The sequence below is a fragment of the Strix aluco genome, chromosome 4, assembly GCF_031877795.1.
Source record: "Strix aluco isolate bStrAlu1 chromosome 4, bStrAlu1.hap1, whole genome shotgun sequence".
Taxonomy (NCBI): domain Eukaryota; kingdom Metazoa; phylum Chordata; class Aves; order Strigiformes; family Strigidae; genus Strix; species Strix aluco.
Window position 1 is genome coordinate 22735266 of NC_133934.1, and position 22703 is coordinate 22757968.

Below are 22703 nucleotides of genomic sequence, written 5' to 3' on the forward strand. Positions count from 1 at the left end.
ACAGTCTACAGCGGAGGTGGGGAGGGAAAGGGTAGGAGAGAACCACTTCAGATCACGCGTTTTAGAAGGCAACAGCAGCAACACTCGGGCGTGTAATGAGGATCGGTTTTGAGGACTGAACTGGTGTTTTGTGATGAGCAGCTATCCCACTTGCAGCACTAGCAGCAGCAGAGACAGAGGGTAAGGCCGGGCTTTCTGGAGTGCAGCGCTTGACTCGTCCTCCCTCCTCCTCCTCCTCCTCCCTCCCTCCCTCCCTCTCTCACTCTCGCTCTCTCTCTTTGCTCTCCCTCTTTCTCTCTCTCCCTCTCTCTTTCTGTGTGTATGTAGCGCAGGCGGCTCTGCTGCTGCAGCGTCAGGGAAGAGCTACCGAGAGAGGCTTCAGCAGCTCCCACCACTTTGGGCAAACTTGCCGGTTTACTGTTTCTTTTTTTTTTTTTTTTTTTTTTTTTTTTTTTTTTTCCGAGTGGGAAGCTTCTCAGTTGCCATTCAACATTTTAAAGCACAAGCCGCTCTGCCGTGAAAGCGCCTGATCCACACTTCTCTGAAAGACACAGGAGGGAATACACAATCGCAGATTTCACCCACCGTGGCGGTGCAGATCACAGGAAACAACTGACTGATATAATTTTATTTGCAAATAGAACTCTCTATTTTTTTTTAAATCGCGTCGCAGCTCTTTTCCCCTCCCCTTTGCCATTCCGCTTATATGGATGCAATTCAGAATCTCTGTTAATTCACGTGGGGGATCCAGTTACATCTTGTTCCACTCCGGGTATATTTACGAGAGAGCAATAATCGCCTTTGGACACATAGTTTTGTTGCTAACCTTTGAACTGAAAGGATCAAGTTCAGATCTGGTTACCTGCATTGGGACGGGAAAGAAGAGGAGAGAGAGAGAGAGAGAGAGAGAGAGAGAGAGAGAGAGACTGCAATCTCATTTGTGAATCGCTCTCAGTGCTGCAGATCCAGATTGCTATAACACATGCAGTGCAAATGCAGGTAAGGCACACACAAACTGCGGATGCAAAAACAAACTTGGGACTGTTGTGTGTGTATGTCCATATCTACAGTCTTGCAAATTCTGGGCAAACGGCTTCTGCAGTTTCTGTATCGTTGCTTTGTGACTAATGACCTTGCGCAGAGTTGTTAAAAAAAAATCCGCTCCGGAGAAAGAGATGAACATTTTAGGCGATCTCTGAAGATGGATTTGGGTGCTTTTCTGCCAACCAAAGGGGATATTCTGTGGACTGCTCTGTAATACACGGGGTTCTTCTCCTATCAACTGTGCAGCTACCGACATTATTGGGATTTTTATTTTTTTCTTTATCTTTTAAAATTATTTTTTTAAAGAACTGCCCATTGCTAAGAGGATTTGGAGTTTTCCCGGACACAAGCCCTTTGAATAAAGCGAATCACATTTTTTATTTTCCCTGTGTGTGCAGAGAGGGGGAAGAATAAAGCTAATGCCTTGGTCGTAAACGGCTGAGAGAGAGAGAGAGAGAAGAGAGAGAGAGTGTGTGAATTGTAGTTAACTCTAGTGTCGAAGAAGACGACCTGGGGGGCTTCAAATCGCACAGTGCTGCTCCTGCTTTTATTGCAAACCTTGCAAAGTGATTACAGTAAAATCAGAGAGGAGGAGGAGAAGGGGGAGGAGGAGGAAAATCCCATCCTATCTACCGAGATGAATCTTTAAAAAGCAAAATACACTGTCCCGTGAACTGTAAGTATATCGCAACTGGAAGGCAGGGAGAGCAGCAGGGGATCCAGCAGCAGGGTTTTGACCACCAATTGCACTAGCCATGAGACAGTAAGTTTCCAGGAACAGAAGGATTTTATAATTGATCACCCGGACGCTCCGCCGCTCTGTTGGGTTATCGGGGGAGTTTATTGGGGGGCAGGTGGGAGTGAGAGGAGGGGGGGGAGGTGTTCGGTGGGAGGAAGATGAGGAAGATGCGGACTCTCCTTGGCTTTGTGCACTGCTGCTGCTGCTGCTGCTTCTTGCTCCTCCTGCCTCCGCCGCTCTGGGTCAGCCTGGCAGCGGCCAAGCAGCTCCTAAGGTACCGGCTGGCCGAGGAGGGACCCGCCGACATCCGCATCGGCAACGTGGCTTCCGACCTGGGAATCGTGACGGGCTCCGGAGAGGTGACATTCAGCCTGGAATCGGGCTCCGACTATCTCAAGATCGATAACATGACCGGGGAGCTGAGCACCACGGAGCGGCGCATCGACCGCGAGAAGCTGCCGCAGTGCCAGATGATCTTCGACGAGAACGAGTGCTTCCTGGACTTCGAGGTGTCCGTCATCGGCCCCTCGCAGAGCTGGGTGGACCTCTTCGAGGGCCGGGTCATCATCCTGGACATCAACGACAACACCCCCACCTTCCCTTCCCCTGTCCTCACGCTTACCGTGGAGGAGAACCGCCCCGTGGGGACCCTCTACCTGCTCCCCACCGCCACCGACAGGGACTTCGGCCGCAACGGCATCGAGCGCTACGAACTGCTGCAGGAGCCCGGCGGGGACGGCGGCCGCCGCGGCGGCGGCGGCGGCGGCGGAGGGGGGGGGGGCTCGGCCTCGGCGGGCGCCGAGAGCGCCCTCTTCCCCGGCGGCAGCAAGCGGCGGCCGGAGGCGGACGCGGCGGCCCGTAGCAGCGTCTTCGAGCTGCAGGTGGCCGACACCCTCGACGGGGAGAAGCAGCCGCAGCTGATCGTCAAGGGGGCGCTGGATCGGGAGCAGCGGGACTCGTACGAGCTCAGCCTCCGCGTGCGGGACGGCGGCGACCCGGCGCGGTCCTCGCAGGCTATCCTGAGGGTGCTCATCACCGACGTGAACGACAACAGCCCCCGCTTCGAGAAGAGTGTCTACGAGGCAGACCTGGCAGAGAACAGCAGCCCCGGGACCCCCATCCTGCAGCTGCGAGCCGCCGACCTGGACGTGGGGGTGAACGGGCAGATCGAGTACGTCTTCGGGGCAGCCACCGAGTCTGTCCGGCGCCTGCTGCGGCTGGACGAGACCTCAGGCTGGCTCAGCGTCTTGCACCGCATCGACCGGGAGGAGGTGAACCAGCTTCGCTTCACTGTCATGGCCCGAGATCGGGGCCAGCCCCCCAAGACAGACAAGGCCACGGTCGTGCTGAACATCCGCGATGAGAACGACAACGTGCCCACCATCGACATCCGGAAAATCGGGCGCATCCCACTCCGGGACGGGGTGGCTAGTGTGGCCGAGGACGTCCTGGTGGATACCCCCATCGCCCTGGTGCAGGTGTCGGACCGGGACCAAGGTGAAAACGGTGTGGTGACCTGCACCGTGGTGGGCGACGTGCCCTTCCAGCTCAAGCCGGCCAGCGAGGGCGAAGGGGAGCCGCAGAACAAGCGCAAGTATTTCCTCCACACCTCAGCCCCTCTGGACTACGAAGCTGTCCGCGACTACAACGTGGTGATCGTGGCTGTGGACTCAGGCAGCCCCAGCTTGTCCAGCAACAACTCCCTGCTGGTGCGGGTGGGGGACACTAACGACAACCCTCCCGTGTTCAGCCAGGCCGTGCTGGAGGTCTCCTTCCCGGAGAACAACTTGCCTGGCGAGAGGGTGGCCACGGTGGTTGCCACGGACGCTGACAGTGGCAAGAATGCCGAGATCACCTACTCCCTGGAGGCCTCGCCCCTCTCCTCAGAGGCGCCGGGCGGCATCTTCAGCATCGACCCTGACTCCGGGGATGTGTCGGTGCAGGCGGTGCTGGACCGCGAGCAACGTGACACCTACGAGTTCCAGGTGACAGCCCGGGACAAGGGGGTGCCGTCGCTGCAGGGCTCCACCACAGTGGTGGTGCGGGTGGCAGATCGCAACGACAATGAGCCGCGCTTCATGCAGGACGTGTTCACTTTCTATGTGAAAGAGAACCTGCAGCCCAACAGCCCCGTGGGCATGGTGACCGTGATGGACTTTGACAAGGGCCGCAATGCCGAGCTCAGCCTCTCCATCCAGCCCGGCGACCATGACCAGGCAGCCGGCATCTTCTCTATTGAGAACGACACCGGAACCATTTTCTCCACCGTCTCTTTCGACCGGGAGCAACAGACCAGCTACACTTTTAAGGTGAAGGCAGTGGACGGGGGCGAGCCGCCACGCTCTGCCACTGCCACTGTGTCCCTCTTCGTGATGGACGAGAACGACAACGCGCCCACGGTCACTTTCCCCAGCAACAGCTCCTACACCGTGCTGCCGCCTTCCAGCAACATGCGCACTGTGGTGGCCACGGTGGTTGCCACCGATGCCGACACTGGTCTCAACGCCGACCTCAACTACAGCATCGTTGGGGGCAACCCCTTCAAACTCTTTGAGATCGATCCAGCCAGCGGCGTGGTGTCACTGGTGGGCAAGCTGGCCCCCAAGCACTATGGCCTGCACCGACTCGTGGTGCAGGTGAACGACAGTGGGCAGCCACCCCAGTCCACCACTGCCCTGCTCCATGTCTTCGTCAACGAGAGCCTGTCCAACGCCACCGTGGTGGAGAGCCAGGTGGCCCGCAGCCTCCACACACCCCTGGCCCAGGACATCGCCGGTGACCCCAGCTACGAGCTGAGCAAACAGCGGCTTAGCATAGTCATTGGCGTGGTGGCCGGCATCATGACCGTCATCCTCCTCATCCTGGTGGTGGTCATGGCCCGCTACTGCCGCTCCAAGGGCAAACATGGCTACGAGGCCGGCAAGAAGGACCACGAGGATTTCTTCACCCCGCAGCAGCACGACAAGGCCAAGAAGCCCAAAAAGGACAAGAAAGGCAAGAAGGGCAAGCAGCCCCTCTACAGCAGCATCGTCACCGTCGAGGCTTCCAAGCCCAACGGGCAGCGCTACGACAGCGTCAACGAAAAGCTCTCCGACAGCCCCGGTATGGGGCGGTACCGCTCGGTCAACGGCGGCCCGGGCAGCCCCGACCTGGCCAGGCACTACAAGTCGAGCTCGCCGCTGCCCACTGTCCAGCTGCACCCGCAGTCCCCCACCGCCGGCAAAAAGCACCAGGCCGTGCAGGACCTGCCCCCGGCCAACACCTTCGTGGGCGCCGGCGACAACATCTCCATCGGGTCGGACCACTGCTCCGAGTACAGCTGCCAGGCCAGCAGCAAGTACAGCAAGCAGGTAAGAGCGCTGCGCCCCCGCGGTCCGCGCACCCCCCGCGGAGCCCCGACACGCGCACACACACACACACACACACACACACACACACACGCCCCGGGTGGGGGAGCGGCGGTGTCCGCCTCCCCCCGCCTCCCACAGCGGCACAAGCAGACACGACCGTCAGGTTCAGTGACCCGTTCAGCCTGGTGTCCCCCTCCCCCCGCAGGCAGTCAGGTGCCCGGACCAACAACACACAGCACGCAGGAAGGAGAGTCGGAAATTTTTTATGATTATTATTATCATCATCATCCTTCCCTCCGCTTTTCAGACCCGGCATCCAACCAGCCCGTCCGCGCAGCCGCACCGACGGGGGCGCCGGCGGGACCACCCCGCCGAGGCGGCGGGCGCGGTGACCCCCCCCGCAGGCGCAGCGGCAGCCGGCCGCGGAGGCGGGGGGCGAGCCGAGGACTCGGTCGCCAGCCCAGACAGCGAGCCGTAAGGCAACCCGAGATGCCTTTATCAGCCGCTCGCCCGCGGGGCACTCCCGGCGGTTGCGGGGGGTCGGGAACCCCCAGCCGGCGGACCCGCGGTCCCCCCTCCGCCCCCGTGGTCCTGCTGCCCCCCCGGCCCCGCCTCCAGCCACCGACCCCGTCGCGGCGGGCTCTTCCCCCGCCGTGATGCTTTCCCAGCCTTAGAGGCGGTGAGCTCCGGCTGAGGAGGAAAGTTTCGCCTCGGTAACCAGGTGTTTTGGGGAAAGGGGGTTTCTGCCTGCCAGCCGCTTCCTAAAGCTGTGGGTGAGAGTGGATTTGCAGCCGCTGCGCTGAAGCGTTAATGGCTGTAATTACCAGGCCTTTCATTAGGTCCAAAATGCTTAAATAATCTAGAAAGCCTATCTGCGGGCTAATTTACACCACAGAGATTGCCCTCATTGCAGCAGTTGCTCTGAATACACATAAATGTTAGCGAGCTTAGAATCGCATCCCAGTAAGTTTTCATTGCTTTTTTTTTGTTTTTTTTTTTTTTTCCCCCTCCCCTTGTATAGCACATGAAATTCATTCATTCAAGTTGAGAGGCCCTAATTTGCCAGCCTAGCTGCTGCATAGCTCTATCTAGAGAGAGTGTCACTGCTGTGAGACCCCTCGGAGTGAGGGGTGCCTTCGGAGTGCCCCAAGTGACGGGCTCAGATCTCGGCTGTGTTGGTGGAGGTCGGTTCAGTGAAGCTCTGATAGACTAAAACTGGTGCTGGGTGGGACTTCTTTGCAGTCCTTGAAATAAAACAGGGCTAGCACAGAGGAGAACGAAGCGTCTGTCTTGTTTATTTTATAAGACACATATGTAGCCTGAACAGAAGTCACTTATCTTTGGGGGAGTACTTTTTGGGTGATAGTAAAATGAGATACTTAACACCTGGTGATTTCCATTACATCTTTCCATGTAAGATAATATTCTGAATGTTTCCTCAGCTACAGTGCATGTTGCACAAGAATCTAGAGATAAATGAATACTGATTCATGTACATACAGAGCCAAGTCTGGAAGAGGGAAATACTGACTAGTCTGACAAAAATGCTTTCTTTTCAACTTATTAACATGCAAATATGGTACACTATGACTTTTTTTATACTCTGAAACGTCTGCTAGTCTACTACAATTGAAGTTTTACAATGTGTTGCCAGTATTTGCATTCTGCTCAGAAATACTTAAAATACTGTAAAAGAAAATGAATTCTATGAGCCACTCAGTCTTCCAGATCACCAAAACCACTGTGAGTGATGTACTATCTGCCAGTATTTTTGTGTATGTTGCTTTACAAGTGATACAGATTTATAGAACGTTTGACACAGTAGTTTCTGGGTGATACATTTCATTAACTCTCTCCTGGAGAGTACATTACAATTTCAGTTTGAAAATTGTCTGTATAAAATACAAAGAAAGTTCCTAAGGTTCCATCTACTAAGGCTTATTAAGCACATAGTAGGTTATGCCGTTTTAGTGAACACTGGAATAACAAAGTAGCAGTGGAACATATGCTAATCAGATACTACTTCTTTCTTGCTGCTGCAATTCGTCTAAACATAGGAATTATAAACTGTCAAAGAGTAATTTATTTTCAGTGTAAAAGAATAACTTGCATACTAAGTGTAGGAATGGTAAAGGATTCCACCTAGTCATCCACAAATGACTATTTTGCTTGATAAAAAAAACTTAATTAAGATTACATTACAGAAATATGTTTTGAATTAACATTTTTCAAGTATATATTTCGACATACAATACATTAGAAGACTTCTTAGTAGAAGAAAATAGCTTTATTCCACTTTTACTTGCAACGATCAAACTGGAAGAAGTACATGCTGAATTGCTCCATTATTTATCTAGTTTGTTACAAAACAAATTTCTCAGTGTTGATAGTTTCCCTGGGCTAAATGTTTAGTTTGTTATTAAGGTTAGTTCAGTTGAATAATTTATAGCCAATATTCTAACGCCTTGTCTTTTTACTTTTGAATATGTAGAGAGTTTTTGCACACTTACAAAGCATACATGTAAGTTAAGGAAAGCGTCCAAGAAAACAGTAAAGGTAGTGCTAAATAACAGACTTTATAAGAGAGACTATCAGGCACAAAACTTCTGTTACCACTTTCCTATGGGTACTTGCCAGCTTGTTGCTGCGTGACATTTATATAGTTTTGTTCACGCTTTTGCATAATAGCGGGGACATTAGGACTTATTTGCATAAACAATATGTAGACTTCTCACATCTCAAACATTGACAGTGGAGCATTTCTCAGTTTATCAGGCAAAACACATGAGGATTTTTAACACCCAAGCCACGTGGAGCTCTTGTTCAGCAGCTTGTTTAGAGAGAAATGTGGGGCAGTTGCAGATAAAGGGTTCTGATGTGGTGTGTAACAGATTGTTTCATAGTTCAGCTGTACATGTGAAATAGAACCAGTGGCATATTGACGTGACCATAATAGGGAGACTAGTTGAAATCTCTAAGGCTGCCTTTATTTACTCATTGTCAGTTCCCTTTGTAGTAAGGAGACATTAGAAGGTGTATAAAGTTTTAGAACAAATAAGTGGACTCAGCAGAATGTACCTGCTCTAAGTTACTGGAGATGAGAGCAATACTAATTTCCCATTAGTGTAATTAGAATTGGTAATTGATACTTTCGTATATCTACAATATAGCAGTCAGGAAATAAAGTCTCAACTTACGTGACCGACTGGTGTACTCCAGCGAATGCAAGTTGTTTTCATTCTGATTATTTGATACTTCCTTTTTAAGGCAATGCATTGAATTTCTTATATGAGTTCCCAAATGCATCTTGTTTGATACAGGACTGTATAGGAGAATTTCAGGGGAGAAAACTACAAACAATTTGCAACTCTCCTCCTTCTTGACATCAGGTGTTTATACTGAATTCTGTATTCAATAGACTTCTGACATTTCACTGTCACTTTTTTAGAAGATTTTTCACAACTCCAATTCTTGTCTTATTTACCATGGTATTACTCTGAAATATTCTTTTAGACTCCCATTTATCAATTATCTCCCATTCAGTAAAGCACTAATATATCTACTTAATGGCAAACAAATATTTAAATCACTTAGTATTCCATGGGCCTTAATCACTTGTCTAAAGTTAAAGCTGCACAGAAGTGTTTTGTTGAATGTGGATGAGTTTAAGCAAGTGTTTTTCTGGATCACAGATTTAAAATCTGAACCCTCCAGGTGCTGCACATTGCCTGCAAGGAGCCTGGATACTACTAATTTCCAGCAAAGACAGCCAAAGATAAGGAAAGCTCAGTGCCTAAGAGGAATCACTTAGCAGCTTGGAGGGTTGCATCCTTAATCATCATTCTAATAATAGATTTTAATTGTAAATAATTGTTTATTTTCTCATGTTAGTTACATATATAGCTTTACAATATATGCTGTTTTGTCTGCTTTGTTTCACAGTGCAAAATAGTGGCATATGAGCAGGTTTATTTCACTGGAACTTTTAATCACAAATAAGAGATTATCATGTTAACAACCACTGTTTGAAGAACAGGCCTTTTAAACCCTGTTTATGTTTTTTGGCCGTCACATTCTTATGGTTTCTTTTTTGCTTGGTCTGCTCAACAATCCAATTATTGACTACTTAAAACACTGTAGTTGTGGTGGTGTTTGTTTTGGTTGGTGTTTTTTTTGTGGGTTTTTTTGTTTGTTTGTTTAAGAGATATTGGTCATCATCAGTAGAATCAGCAGAACCAGTACAGGAATTTCTGAGTGGCATTATTTCTTTGCTTGGGGTATTGGCTTCCTGGTCAATTCTGTAATCCTTTATGAATTATCCCTATACCATTTCTCATTGGAAATGTACTGTTTAGTGAAGAAAAGTGTTTATCATACCACAGTGTGCTGACACACTAGTCAAAAGTAGATTCATTTCTGTTAAGTCTTATTTCAGGAAAGTGAAATATGTAGAAATTAATTTCTGAAAAAAAGTCATTGTGCGGTAGCCAGTTAATTTGTTTCATAACATTTCAAACATTAACCAGTCTGTTGCAATGTAGAAGCTTTTTGACAAGTTAGTTATCATGTATTTGAATTGTATTGATAAACTAAATGGGTCAATTTCCTCATAAATATGCCCATATAACCAGCAACCTTAATAGGACCCAAAATTCATCCATTAAGGGGGCAACCAGTTTAACCACGCAGGAAAGCATCATCCTTTTTTTTGCTTATGTACAGACACACACATACACACACACAGACTTATCTCAAAGACTGCTTTTTATAATCAAAAAGCAGCTCTCAACAATAAAGTTTTTCACAACTTTCAGCTAAGCAAATGTCCTACAGTAGAATAATCATAAAAATAACATTATTATGGTAGTACTAAGGGCAATATAGAGGAAAAAAAATGGAAACTTTAAGTATAAATGTTTATATTGGTGACTTCTTTCATACATTTAACTTTAATACTGTTTGGTGCAAAGTGTACAGAAGTGTATTTCGATTTTCTGTTCTCAATTTGCATTATATTAAATACTTTAAAATTTGTTTTTAAAAGTGACCCACATTTGACCTTCAGTAACAAATTATGATGAAAGAGGGGCTAATTAAACATTAAATAGATGGATTGTTGATGCTTTAATTATCTTTATTTAACAAAGAGTGTTCCACTGGTAAGTGCAGCCTTTATTTTTTCCCTTTTCAGTAAAATCATCTTGTACAGTGTGCAAATGACTAAGTTACTACTGAATCATTCTGCACTCCCAGGAGATTTACAGAGCCAAAAGGGACAGGATCTGAGTAAAGGAGGATTCATGCTCTGAATAAGCAAAGAACTGTACTATTATAGGCAAGGGGTAGCAAGAAACATCTTTAAAAGGACAGAATCTGTGATTTATCAACTCAGACAGCTCTCTGGCATTGTACGTACTGATATGAACCTGGATTATAACCACGGTTAGCAGTTTGACTATTGTGTGTCAGTCTTTGTACTGTAGCAGTGTATTTCTGAATGTGTTTCTTCTTTCTTTCACTCTTTTTTTTTTTTTTTTTTTTTTTTTTTTATGTTTAGTTGCCTTGTTTTCTAGTATTTGAGATATTTGCTAGTTTGACTGTCAGCTGTGTTTCAGAGAAATACCTGTCCTGGAGTTTCAGGCACATTTTCCCGTAAGGATTTTCTTTCAGAAGTTTTAGAAGGTTTATTTAGTTAGCGATTTGCTGGGCAACTTTGAGATGTAAAACTTATCAAATTGGTTTTGCATTAAAATATAAAAGAAAATCAACAGACTTCAGAAGTAGTTAGCATTGTACTTATGAGTCAATTAACTAAATCCTTCATAAGCACTGTGAACTCTTCACTATATTTGCTGAGCATTTTAGTATTTAATTACTAATCTTAAGAGGACACATAATTTTCATTTTCTTTGACTATATATACAGGAAATATTGATACAGACATATGAGCAATTCAGTACAGTATTTAGCAGGCTGGTTTTCTAAGTTTTCTAAGCAAATCTGCTTCCAACAGATATCTAGAAACTGTTAAAGCTGCAAAACAATTTATTTTTTTCAGTCTTAGGCTGCATGTAATATGTTCCATGTAATTTATGTTCTACATTTCTCTTTTTTTAAAAAAAGTATTATATTTTTAGGTGGTTTTATCTCACTGTGTGCTCAGGCAATGAGATTTCTGTAATTTATCTCCCCTGATTTTTCTTTCCTAGAAGAGTAGATTTGTTGTCAATCTGTTACCATATTTTGGACTTTGCTAGCGTATATTAGATATTCATTTTAGTTAAAAATTAAAACAACAAAAAAATAGAACAACAGTTACTATCCAGAATCAAATTAAAATTTAATGTTATTATTTTTGTATATAAATTTGCATTATTTACATTTCTTAATCGATCGTAAAAGAAAATGTCGACACTCATATGGATGTATGTCAAGTTTATTGACTGTGCAGTTTAATGAAAAGTGTTTTGCTAATGTGGACTGTGCAATTCAAGTTATTCTAACAGTGTATGCTGCAAGGCCCGGTAGCAGTATAAGGAGATAAAATATTGTTATTAAAAATATTTTAAATAATTTTCTTTCAGTTGATCTCGCAATAACCAGTCCTATCAAGCCTTGCTAGCTTCCTAGCTTACAAAAATCATGTCGCTAGGTAAATAGTAGAAATGAAATTCACCTATATCCTGTATCCTTCTATGTTTTTTCTTATTTGTACTAAGTTACACGGTTTGACATTTTTAAATCTTAATGAAATGTAAGTAAAAATAATTTGTGAATCTAAGGTCTGAGAAAAAAGCAGATGAGGTAAAATTATAGAGTCCCTTTGAGTTTTGACTTCTATGAAAAAAACATCTAAGGAGAGGGGCGAGAACATACACATATTATGAAAAAGCTAGGGCTGACTTACTGTCTTCTATATACTTCAGGCAACAGAGACCTCTCAAGGTCACTTTTATTTTGCTGTTGTGGATGACAAAATATCACAGTAGTGTTGGAATAACTAAGGTTAGCTGGGGCATCTAAAATGTGATTTACAACAACAGAAGAAGACAGAGGAGGATTCAAAACTATTTAAAATATTTTCTTATTTTAGTGCAATTTCCTCTATAAATATTTAACTGAGAGCAGGTCATGAACAGATGTCAAAATCTCAAAATGTGATTATACTGAGTCAGGTTTCTGAATGATGTCAGTGACACACATTGGTGTTCAACTGTGTGGAACTGTGCTTAACATGAGTTGTTTGCTCACTCTTATAAGCCCATTTTCACTGACAAGAGTTGTGAAATTGCAATTAAGAGCAACTTTTGACTGTATTCGAAACATAGGGAATAAGTTTGATATATGAGCAGTGTGGAGGAACAACTTTATTGTTATTTTTTTGTGGAAGGAGAAGATGGCAAAACTTAGAAGTTTTGGATTTTAGAAGTTAGAACAGAAATAATATTCTGGCCATGTTTAAAACTGAAAGATATGTAAAAGTCATGTGCTTTTTTTTTATTGTTTATATCAATCAAATAATCCTCTCATTTAGGTAACACAGCTGTTTTGCAATCAGCTTGTAAAACGCTGCAGCATAACCGCAAAAGTATAGTTTAATTTTATTCAGAGTGGATCACAAATGACTCAATTTTTAGAAGCTGAAGAAAAGCATTATGTTTGTCTTTCAAAAGTTAATTGACCTTATTAACTACTGACAAGAGTGAGTATATTTTTTAAAGACAAATATTGTTCCGTCAGATAAGTTTTTGTAACAGATTTTGTGTTATGAATCAAACAACCTAATAGCTGAGTTTGTAATCCTTCAAGGAAAGAAATGTGTTGTTGGAAGTAGCATTCTTGGAGTATTAGGAAGCAATAAAATTAATATTTATCAAATTATTTGATATAAGGTCTTTTATTATCTACAGATAACAAAGTCAAATTATGGATAATGTAAAGTCATTTTTTAAGACTAGGTACAGAAGATAGGTACTAGCTGACATGCTGAAAATCATTCACAGAATATGTGGTAGAACTATAATACAGAAATACTGATTCCATCTGCCAAAAATTCAGAGATAATTTTACCTTGCAGCCTTGTCTGAGCCAATTCCTTTATGGTATCACATTGTAAGCAACAAAATATTTGTCACCTGACAAGATAAGAATTCCTGCATTACATGGTCACATGATGAATATGGACAATTCTCCATAAACTACCTGAAAAGTAGTTTCTTGACTGGGGTTGTGGCCAGGAAATGTGTCTTTTGTGATATGTGCCAAATGTTTTCTCTGTGGTAGCACTTCTCAGAGAGAAGTGAGAGGGGCCACCATAATTTATTCTGTCTATCCATGTATAGATGTCAAGGACTTTTCAGCCCTGGAGCAGTGTAAAATATGAGAAGTAGCCCCTGCTTCCTTTGGATACCAAATCCATGTGAAGCAGAATTGCTTTAACACATACTCAGAGACTTACCCTAGGGGAAAATATCCTTTATCAGGACAATACTTTTACAGGGATACAACTTGATGTAGAATTGTGTTTCTGAGTTCAATGTTATGTGGAAAAATTAACTAAAGGAAATTATGGAGACTGTCATGGTGTTCTGGGTGTGATTCAGCTGACTAAACATATACATCCTAGTGTCACTTTAGATACCCTGAAGTTTCTGAGATATCTGCACAGAGTGGCACAGACAGGGTGTATGACGCAAGACCTGGGTGTCTTCTGGGACACTCTTCTGTAGCTGCAGCTCAAGGCCAAACAAAAAAGCAATCACTAAATCATTTGGTTTACTTAAAGAAACAATAATTAAAATAAAACCACTCTGTGAATATAGTGCACTTTGGCAAGGTTGAAAATTATTTTTCCAGTAACAACTTATGTTCGGTTTTCAAATACACATGCCTATTAATAGAATGTGCATGTGCAGATATATGTTCATATATATACTAATGTTAGGTTAACAAGTTATTTTTGAATTGACACAAACTGTTCCTGTTTTCACAGAAGCAATACTAACAGCAGTCAGCTTAAATGATTTTCCATTCATCTTCAGACCTCTCAGGCTGATGTTTATCTCATGTTAGGTGAAACTACGCATAGTTCCACAAAAGTCAATCAAATTTAACTAATATCAGTCGCTGTAAGTTAAATCAGGTGATACAATATTCAAAGACTGCTTTATATTAAAACAAAATATAGATACAGAAGACCAGTTTATCAGTTTGGATATTATGCATCAAATCTTAGCATCTTATTACCACCTATATACGTATAATTTGCAAAATAACGGAGTAGGTTTTCATCATGTATTGCATACAAATATAAAATTATCTTTGTAACAGGCTCTGGGAATGGTGTGGCTTTAATGACATTTCGAAAAGTATGATTTTAGTATTAAACACATTCTTACTAACGGTACAACAAGAGTATATATGGCAAACTACGTTTGTTCAGTTACCTGACAGGTCATGGTGTTTATTCATGGAGTTGTGTGTTACTCCTTGTAGGCATACTTACAAGAAAGACTTTGTCTCTCAGATGAAATCTGGATATTTGCTTAGGCAAATCTGTTTAATTTATTTGGGAGTCCTTTTTTAAACACTATATTAACAACAAAAATACTTCAGTAGTTTGCAAGAATGGAAATATAGATACTAAAACAACAGCAAATTAAAATATTAGTTACTTTACCTGGCCCCAAGATTTTCACAGTGAAATTTTAAGTCCCTGTTTTACTACCTTTGCTGTTCACACCTTTTATGTCTGCTCGTTTCAACATACATTTGGTCTCATTCTCCATCATGTCACTCCTGTTCTAAGAGAAGTTACATAGTCATAAGATTTGAGTAATGAAATGGTGAATCAGTTTCCTTATCTTCACCCATGTGGTCTAAATTGGTTATAATAACATAACGTGTGCCTTGCATGATAGTGAGAGAGGATATCCATCTTTCTGTTGAATCAGAAAAATGCTATTTTCAATGAGCATGTAATTATGTTCCAGTTGCAGCACAAGTTTACAGGACAGTAACTGATTTCTTTGAGAAAGAAGTATTTGTTTCATTTTCAAGTAATGTTGTGTGTTCTTTTATAGAAGGAATAATTGCACTAGAAACTAGAAATCTCTACTTAAGACAGGTCACTAAATATCCAGCAAATGAACCTCAGCTCAGATCTTGGGTAAGGTCTGTCATATAGATTTAGAAAATTTACTCAGAAGGCTCCTCTAACTATATACTGATGGTTTTATTCTATTTACTGCAACTTCAGGGCCTGAATCTATCACTTTATTTTAATGGATTTTTTTCTGAATATGAACAAAATTCAGCTATTTCTAGAGCAGGTGTTAATTCAAGTGACAGCAATGGGTGTGAAACAGAGCAGTACCCGTTTTCATGGTGGCTTTCAACTATCAGTGTTTTTCCTAGAAATTACAGCACGTAGTCTGGGTCATGTATTTTACCCAATTTATTACTATATACATATAAAATAGAATATAATAACATAACTGAAATATCTAGCAACAGTGCAGATCGGAGTAGTACTTTACAGGAATGACAAAGAACTACCGCCGAGGTGCAGGAGGTGTTTCATCAGGATGTGGGTTTATGTAATGGGTGGGTTCATTCACTAGGTTCAGACTTGATGATGGCAGCCCCTTTGAGCAGATATGAAACCAGTATAGGTTGGTGCAGTGCAGTAGCTCATCCTGTTTAAATTCTCCAAGTCCATATGTGGAATTATATGTTACTAAAAAAATTGCTGCTTGCGGTGTCTATATGTGCTTTTTTCCATGAATTTAAGAAAATACATGGGAGAGTTAGTTTAGAAGTGAAGGAAATTTTTGTAACTGTTTGCAAAATGACACTGCCTTCACTGTTTTGCATTTTGCAGAGATAACTGGACACTTACAAAATTTGTCCTATCTTTTTTTGTGCAACACTGATTCTTTAAATATTTATTTGTGAAATGTTGGTAGTATTCTGGATCTTTTTGGTTGTTCTTTAGTGCAGAGGAAAAGATAAGCAACAGTGTGAAATTCCTCTGTGCAGAATAAATTAAGAAGATTTTGTTTTTGTTATACTGTGAAATATTTTATCACTTTTGCGACATACACAGAGACTGAAGGATGTTATATTCATTTGGCCCAGACACTGTTGAACGAATTGAAAATTCATCTTAGACTTTTTAGTACTGAATATTAGTGCACCTTTCTAGGAACCTTGAATGCTAAATTTATGTATTTTTTCTTTACTAATGCTTAATTAAATATATAAAGTGTCTGAACTCTTCAAATTATACAGTAACCTTCCTGGAAAATTAATGTTACAGAAATATGAAAGGACTGGCTAAAGCATCACTCTATCAAATGTTTCTAAAAGGCTTTATGTATTTATAAGACTTCATGATCTACTGATGATGCAAATTACTAAGGATAAAAGAAAATCCATCTGTTATCAAAGAAAAAAATAAATGAAATAAGTCCAAGGATTTGAAAGACTTAGCATTAAGGACTAAGAATTCATACTTTGTGATGGGTTTATAGCAATTGACAGTAGGAAAGACTTCTTTTTAGCATTCACAATGTGGTGGTTTTTTTTTTAATTGAAAGAAGATGACTTTGGCATAAAAGCTTCTCATGTAACATATCCTGTTTCATTTCATAATTTCGTATTTGTCACAGAAATGTCTCAATTAAAGTACAACCTACACCATTTCATGTCACGTTAGACATTACTAGTTTTGTTATTATTACCCTTACATTTAATCAAATTGTCTGTAGCTAAATAAATAGCATTTCATCAAGAGCCGTTGGTTTTCAATCATCTAGGAGACATTACTGACATGAGAACAGATCTAAGGCCAGTGTCTCTGATCTGCAACTAATTGTGCACTGGTAATAGTACTGCCCACAGGCAAATCTCACTCACTGTCCTGATCTATGATAGATTTTCCTGTACATTAATATTAAATCAGATGGATACATTTTGTAGTACTGTTACAGGTACCATCTTTAACCTTTCCTTTTTATTTGAAATATATACTATTTGGACATACTATCTCTGTGTTTCATTTCTGATGCTATGCTTTCTTCTTTAGTGTCTCCTCTTAAAATGGTTGCTTCTTTAAGAGATAAAGTACTTTGGATACTTAAGTATTTCCCTGTAAAATCACATATTCTGCTGCTTAGCTCACAGGGGAGAGAAACACATTTGACAAATTGCAGCAGGAAGTTGTGCTTCATTCTAGCTTGGTGGTGTGTGAGCTAGCTGTTGTGAGTGTGGGTCCCAGAGTACTCTCTGGATCAGTTGCAGACCACGTACTAACCATATACTATATAAACACATTGCTGCATTAAGACATTATAAACATTCATATTTTTTCAGTGTGAAGATGATGAGGGTGACTACTGAAGTACATAGGAGCCCCTGTACTGTACTAAGACTCCATCATTTCAGGCTCTTCACAAATGCAGAACATACTGTAAGAGCTGTTTTTAAACAAAGGATACATAGAGAGTAGAATAACACAGCGTAGTCAGCACATTATAGTGCTCTGAAAGAAAGCTGTCTTCTGGTCTGTGTACATTGTTCTTGTGAAATGATTCCAACAGTTTGAAATCTGTTTTTTCACCTTGCTAGTTATGCAAACAGCTCTTCACTTTTTCACTAAAGCAAGTGGGAATTGTTCACTGTCACAAATAATAAATAACAAGAGTACCCGATCTGCACAGCATGGAAGTGATAAAAACACATGCTTATGAGTGCTTGAGATTTCACAGCTATTAATTTTGAACTTTTTGATTGCAGTTCTGTTTTACAAGAGTGGATGCTGTTAGGGCAGCAGTACGCTGAAACAGTGAAAGATTATGACAACATGCATTTATCATTATGAACTTGACAAATTCAGGGTAAGAGATGGTCAGAAAATGCCCCTAAACCTCAAGTCATAAAATGCATTTTGCCTTTACTGAAAATTTAACATTTTTTTTATTACTGCTATAAACTTTAGTACTAATTTAATACTAACATTAATATGTTTGAGAAGATTTCTTTGTGCATAATGAAATGTACAGCTCTTATCATTGTTAATGAATTCCTTAACATCTACACTGAGGGACACTAGGAGTTTATGTGCAGAATGCTATTGTATATACAACATGTATTCACATACAGAAAGGTCCTTTACGAAAGATCAACAAATGCACATTTGGGATTTAAAAAAGTCAGAAGGACTCTTCAGGCTTTGAAGACTATTTCTAAAATTCTTTAAAGGCATTTTAGCATTTAAAGTCCAAATTACAAGTTTTGCCTAAAAGGATGCTCCCCAACTACTACATAAATCAAGTCTTCCATTTTGAGGTAGCAGTATTCACAGTGTGGTAGGAGTGTTTCAATCAGAAACCACATTTTTAGTTTATGGGTAGAAATAGGAATTTCATCATAATTAGGCATCATTCTGAAGCTGGGTACTGTAAGACAGCAGAACACAAAGAATCTGAATGCTATCATATGGTATACAGTAGAAAAAGTCTTGAATAAGGGAAGCGATTGAATAATTGTACCTCATTTTTTTATCTTTATCATTCTAGGGAAGCCATCTCTAGCCTTTCTAAAATCCTCACTGAGCTGGTAATTTTTTTCACATTTTCAGAATATCATTAAAGCCGTGCTAATCTGGACCAATGGCATGTCTCAGAGTCCTGGAATCTCTGAAGAAAACATTTTGCTGTCTTTCCTATTTTTGACGTAACAGAATTCACCTCAAACTTTTTCAATACATATAGAGAGGACAGTTTATTTACAAGATAGGTGTTATAGGTTGCAGTCAACAGTTTATAGTTCATCACAAGATTAAAAAGAAAGAATTGTAGATCCAGGAGGCATATGCTGTCAGTGAATGTCTAGCTCAATAATTAGGCAGTTCAACTATTGACTGCAGTAAGTTTCTGATAGATTGTAATGTGTATCCCATGTTTAAGACATTGTAAACTTGTAATCTGGAGGAGGAAAAGGAGCAATCTCATGAGAAAAGGAAATCCAGCTTGTAGTAAGTACATCTTTCTGCCTACCACTTTCTTTCTGAAGTGGAAAACTGCAGGTATTTGTTTTGTCTCCCAAAGGAAAGGCCTAGCGTTTAAGCAAGACTTTTCTTATAGAACACTTACAGTTCTGTGTTTTTCTTTTTTCTTTCTTTGTTTCTTTCTTTACCCCCTAGAATTTTCATTGGAACTCAGAAAGAAGAGCTGTTTTTAAATCATTCTAGCACTCTAGTTTCTTGCAAAGTCTTTTATTAAATAATTAAAAAAATATCTTGAGATAACTTTGTAAAGTAAAAATGATGCTATGTTTCTCTTCATCAAAAGCAGTGCACATTTAAGACACTGGGGGATATAGATAGGAAAGCTGCATCTTTCTATCTTTTAGGACTGCCTACTTTTTTTTCTATGCTCATGTTTATAATGATTTTGAAGGGACTCTTACATGAAGCATAGGCTAGACAACTAATATGAAGAAATAAAGGAATAAAATAAAGAGAACCTGTGATGTAAACAGTTGCTTCCAAAATTTTTTCTCCCCATTTATTTTTATTTAAATGTAAATATTCTGATGAAATAAATTAACCTAGTGAACCTTAAAATAATCACTTATATGTTGGCTTTATGAAGAGCTGTTTTAAGAGCCAAATAAAGTCAATCTGTAAATTGTTTGGTTTTTTGGAGGGACAGCTTTTCTTGAGGAGGCAGTAAAATATGTATACTGACATATATGGGAATTTTACTCACATATAAGGTACCTTGGAGTCCTATAGTATCTGTATTCTAATCCCGAGTATCATGCTCTGAGTTTTTAGTATACCTTCCCAGGAGCAGTGTAAATATTTCTAGATTTTCATTTCAGTACCTGTTCTTTCCACCAAACCAGTTTATTTTTCTCATATAGTAGGAGTCAGATACTACTGTGCACTAAGGGGTCAAATGTTAAGAAGAGGTGGAGAATTAATATTATTTAAATTTTGTTGTTTCTGATGTATTGCAGAAAGTGTTGGAGAACCAGAACTATGTTACTATTAGTTTCTTGTTGGTGTAATTCTATTTGGTTTTGTTTTTGTTTTTTTTTTTTTTATTAACTAACTTCTGTAAAACCTTAAATATTTGGAGGTCTGAGCATACAGGGTGAAAAGTAAGACAGAGAAGACAGGAAAGATCTTAATTTACAGCATTTCCCTGTCCCATAGAATAACAGTACATGTCTGTATGACATTTTGGACACTGTTTTCCCAAAGAGGGGTCTTTACTCTGTTACAATAAGGACAAAACCAAACCAAACCAACCAACCAACCAAAAAAAAAGTTCCCCAAATCAGGCTGATTTCTGTTTCCATGAATCAACGTCCCAAGTTAAATTCAGGATCAGTCTGGCAAGCACCTGTCTGACCTACGCTGTAAAGAGTAAACAGAGGAAATGTCAGTTTTATGACTAATTCTCTGTTTTTCATGAAAACTTTTCTTTCCAAAATAGGCTTAAGTTATTTCAAGCACGAATGAAATAGTGCCCATCTTCTCTCCTTTTCCATAATTCAAGAGCTAGGAAGCCTGATTTGTGAGGAGCTTATTCAGTGACTTTGTGTGTAATTGACAGTGAAGGGGGAAAATGAGGCAATGTTACACCTTTGCTAGCTCTTTTTAGAGGAAGGAACATACTTACTCATTAATGATCCAAGCTATGAATAGATTCATGATTTATAGCACAACCTTAGAGGGGGCTAAGAGAATTTAAGGGTTTATCACACAACCTTAAAGGGGGCTAAGAGAATTTAAAAGAATGATATTCAGACTGGAAAATTCTGGGTAAACATTTACCTATCTTCTTGGTAGTTCATTATTAAATTATGTGTTGACATTTTGCAGACACAGAATGAAAAGAAAGGTACAGAAAAGGAACAGAAACACACCGGTGACCTGTTGTTAGAGATTAAGCAGAATAAATGTTTTGCATCTAAAGTATGGAGCAGAGAAAATAAAAATAATTGCAAACTACTATCCACAGTGCATAGTATCCAGTAATACAATTTAGTTCATTACATCACTGCATGATGTAGTACTGTATGATGCAATATTATTATACTCTCTCTGTGTCCTGGACTTAAACTTGATCAAAGTATTGGACAAGTTCTAAACAGTAGATGTTTCATGATGACCTGCAAATGAATTCTTTGATATAATTGTAAAATAATGAAATCACATCAAAGTGTGGGGTTTTTTTGGTTGGGTACTTTTGCGGGGGGTTTTTTGGGGGGTGTGGTTTTTTTGTGTTTTGTATTTTTTTTTTAAATCAAATAGTCTCATTTGTATTTAAAAGGAGGGGAGCAAAGAATCCATGTGAGAAATGCAGGACCTTGTTAACAGGATGCTATCACAAGTGTCCTTCAATGTAGTTTCAGATCTGTCTTATCCTAGACATGCTCTCAATATTATGTTTTTGATTTCTTGTCCATAAGAAGTGAATAATAGCATTTTCTTCTTCACAAGGATATTATGAGTTCAGATAGGGGTCAGTAAGAGAACCAGTGTTCTTGCTGAGTGCAGAATTTTGTCCACACTCTGGATTCTAGACTGCAAGTCAGAGTCCAAGTGCTGTGAGAGTTAGGTTCCATGATCTGGTTTTGCTGTCATACATCCTGAGGAAAGTACAAGCAAGCACAAATTTTAAGGTTAGTATATTCAGCTTTTAGAAATGTTAGGGTACTTTTTCTAGGACAGGTTGAAATTACTCTGCTGAGATGATGTATCTTATATATGTTTATAGAGATGGCTTACAGTACAATGGTGTTTGAAGTGTAATGGAGTTCAACACCTTAACAGAGTTTAAATGCAGTTCTCTTTTGAACATGGTGTCTATTATTAAATTTCTTACATGTTTTTCTCCTGTTTACTTCATCAGAATTAAATTCCTATTTACTGATTTGTGCTGATAGTAGGATAATAGATATCTACATTTATCCATATATGCTCATTCTCAATCTATATATCATTATTAAAATATAGTAGATGTTCCAGCCTAATATTAGAGCATAGTGGTATTATTTAGTACTATTGAAATAAGCTTAACTTCATGCACATTGACTGTACAGGGATAAGGTTTTCAAAAATTCCCTGTAGTCGTCTAACTTTGTGTTCCTTGCAGAGATTTACATAACTGGGGAAGAATTATGCTTAACTCATTTGTATGAATGCATTTTAATCAACAGAACTGCTGTTAGATCCCTATATGTACATTAGGTTGAGTTCTCAATGTAAGAGTGAGGTACATATGCCAATTTTAATGAAGAATCACATTTTTTAGTTTGTTACCTAAAGGTGTAGTTTGGCCCTTAGGCCAATTCATCTCACCTCAGCTTGCTTGTCATCTATCACAAGTTACTTATCTAGGGCCACTTCAAAAGAAGGATAAGTACCTTCAGAAGTCAAGCTATTCCATCTATTTTAGGTATGTACTGTCCCCTGAACCTCTCTCTCCATTGATCATAGAAGAGTAGCTTAGGTGCCTTCTAAGTCACTGAACTGGTATAAGACTCCAGCT

At 40.9% G+C, this 22703-nt stretch overlaps 1 protein-coding gene across 4 annotated transcripts in view; it reads left to right on the forward strand.

Moving 5' to 3' along the window:
- The first annotated feature begins 426 nt into the window (after nt 1–426).
- Nucleotides 427–22703, forward strand: part of PCDH7 (protocadherin 7) — a 304135-nt gene continuing 281858 nt past the window's right edge. For 3 of the 4 annotated variants that reach the window (XM_074822305.1, XM_074822306.1, XM_074822307.1), the window contains exon 1: nt 427–5133. In XM_074822305.1, the coding sequence (XP_074678406.1) occupies nt 1942–5133 (3192 nt within the window). In that variant the 5' untranslated portion in view covers nt 427–1941. Of the gene's footprint in view, nt 5134–6154; nt 6394–22703 lie in introns of those variants that run through there. The other variant, XM_074822308.1, reaches the window with a different exon arrangement.